This window comes from Cynoglossus semilaevis, chromosome 3, assembly GCF_000523025.1.
Source record: "Cynoglossus semilaevis isolate Cse_v1.0 chromosome 3, Cse_v1.0, whole genome shotgun sequence".
NCBI classification, from domain to species: domain Eukaryota; kingdom Metazoa; phylum Chordata; class Actinopteri; order Pleuronectiformes; family Cynoglossidae; genus Cynoglossus; species Cynoglossus semilaevis.
In genome coordinates, this window is record NC_024309.1 from 1,861,996 (window position 1) to 1,863,849 (window position 1,854).

The 1,854-nt window shown below is 43.6% G+C and overlaps 1 protein-coding gene across 8 annotated transcripts in view; it reads right to left on the reverse strand.

Moving 5' to 3' along the window:
- LOC103376879 (microtubule-associated protein 4) overlaps positions 1-1,854 on the reverse strand; it is a 56,588-nt gene that overhangs the window by 22,691 nt on the left and 32,043 nt on the right. The window contains exon 1 of one of the 8 annotated variants that reach the window (XM_025054313.1): positions 1,393-1,848. The exons of 6 other annotated variants lie outside the window; for them this stretch is intronic. In XM_025054313.1, coding sequence (XP_024910081.1) covers positions 1,393-1,846 — 454 coding nt within the window. In that variant the 5' untranslated portion in view covers positions 1,847-1,848. Of the gene's footprint in view, positions 1-631; positions 1,089-1,392; positions 1,849-1,854 lie in introns of those variants that run through there. One more of the 8 variants, XM_025054316.1, reaches the window with a different exon arrangement.

The following is a 1,854-nucleotide window of genomic DNA, read 5'->3' on the forward strand; positions in this document are numbered from 1 at the left end:
TATATATATTTATATATATATTTTATATATATTTATATACATATATATGCTGAAACCATCTGCTGATCATTGAAGCCCTATGTCAGTTCACCCTCTTCACCAAAATAATGTGAATAAAAAAAAAATATATATAAACACATATATAAAATACTAACATACGCTACTCTGTGGTTTCTGGTGTGTAAGGGGAGCACGAATTGAAGCTGCTTAATAGTCAGGTTCAGCCTGCTGCTGCTGCTGCTACTGCGGTAAGCTAAAGGCTGGCTCTGTCCTCATTACAGGCTCCAACGGGAGGCAGAGACAGGAGGTGTTGACAGGAAGGACAAGAAAATGAATCCTTTCTGAAAACAGGTCAAATTCCCCCTCACTGTTCATGGAAACACGTAGATGGGCACGGCCAAAAATAATTATTAATAAAATAATTAAAAATCATAGATGATATTGTTATTTATAGTTAATTATGTTATGATTAGTGATCCGGCCCACTTGTAATTTGGGTCAAAACCTTATAGGTGGAGACAAAAACAACAGCGCAACAGCAGGCGTGACATGTAACAGGGGACGGTCTGATGGCGAAGCCCCAAGATTGCAACCACAACTGCAGAATGACAACAACAAAAATTGGACTTACCTGTAGTTGAGGTTGAGGAGGAGGAGCAGCAACCCAAGGCGGCGACCATCACGGAACATGTAAAGCAAAAGTAACAACAATTACCACCGTACATGTTGTTGTACAAGACGTTCAACAATGAGACAAAAGAATCGTTTCAAATGCAAACGGAATTTCATAACAGGAAAGTTAGTAAACCCCCAAACAAACACATCATTTTCTCCAAATGCTCGAGGCAGACAATGTAGAAACAGGGCAGCTGGAGATATAAACAAGACCAAATGTTAGGCATGTGACGGAAAAGATGGAAAACGTTCACGCTCTATGGGTGAAGAGAAAAGAGGATGATTGATGTTAACACCTGTAAAAGGAGCAGAAAAAAGAATGCTGCCATTATGGCCCTAAAGAATCATGTTAACAACAGCATTATTATTGATAGAACAATCCAGTGGTGATTCATTGGTAATTGAACAGCCTTCACTGTGTGTTAGCCACACGTTAGCAGTTAGTATGTCAGTCTTGCCAAGCGTTAGCCACACTTTAGCAGTTAGTATGTCAGTCTTGCCAAAACATTCACCACACCCACATTCCACCCTGTTATGAAAGCTGTACATGCAGGAGACAATGTCAAAGTACCAAGCCTCGCCGAGAAGGCAGCAGTGCAATTAATGCTGTCCAGAGAATCAACTACTCCAGCTGAATTCAAGACCATGCATGGCAATTTGCATTTAACTCTAAATGCTTTGTTTATTTTTACTTCTCCGGGGTTGACAGCAACCAACCTTCAATGGACGGGGCAAACACGGGGAGCGCCTCTGGTTCCTCCAAGGGATCTGCGAAGCTAGGGAAGAAGGGTTTAGCTGCAGGGTTCAGTCCGGATCCTTGAACCCCCGAAGGGTTGACAGTTGGAGGGGAAGAGGGGCTAATGAGAGGGGAAGCCTGGGATTCTGGATTCTTTGCGGGTGAGGAAGAAAGGGACTTCACGGGTTGTTTCTGAGAGGGTTTATCATCTTTGCGTTCTCTCAGTTGGGATTCTTGCGCTGTGGTTTTGGGAGATCGTAGTGGCGCCGGACTAGGCGTGTCGAAGGACAAGCCTAACATCAAAGGGTGACCCAAAGAGCTTATTTCACTGAAGTCCAGAAGCTCACTCTCGCCGCCCAAGTGTGAGTTGTTGAGAAGCCAAGAAGCATCGGAAGGAGACAGCGGCGGAGCTGAGGCTAAGACCTCAGCTTGCATTGAAGATT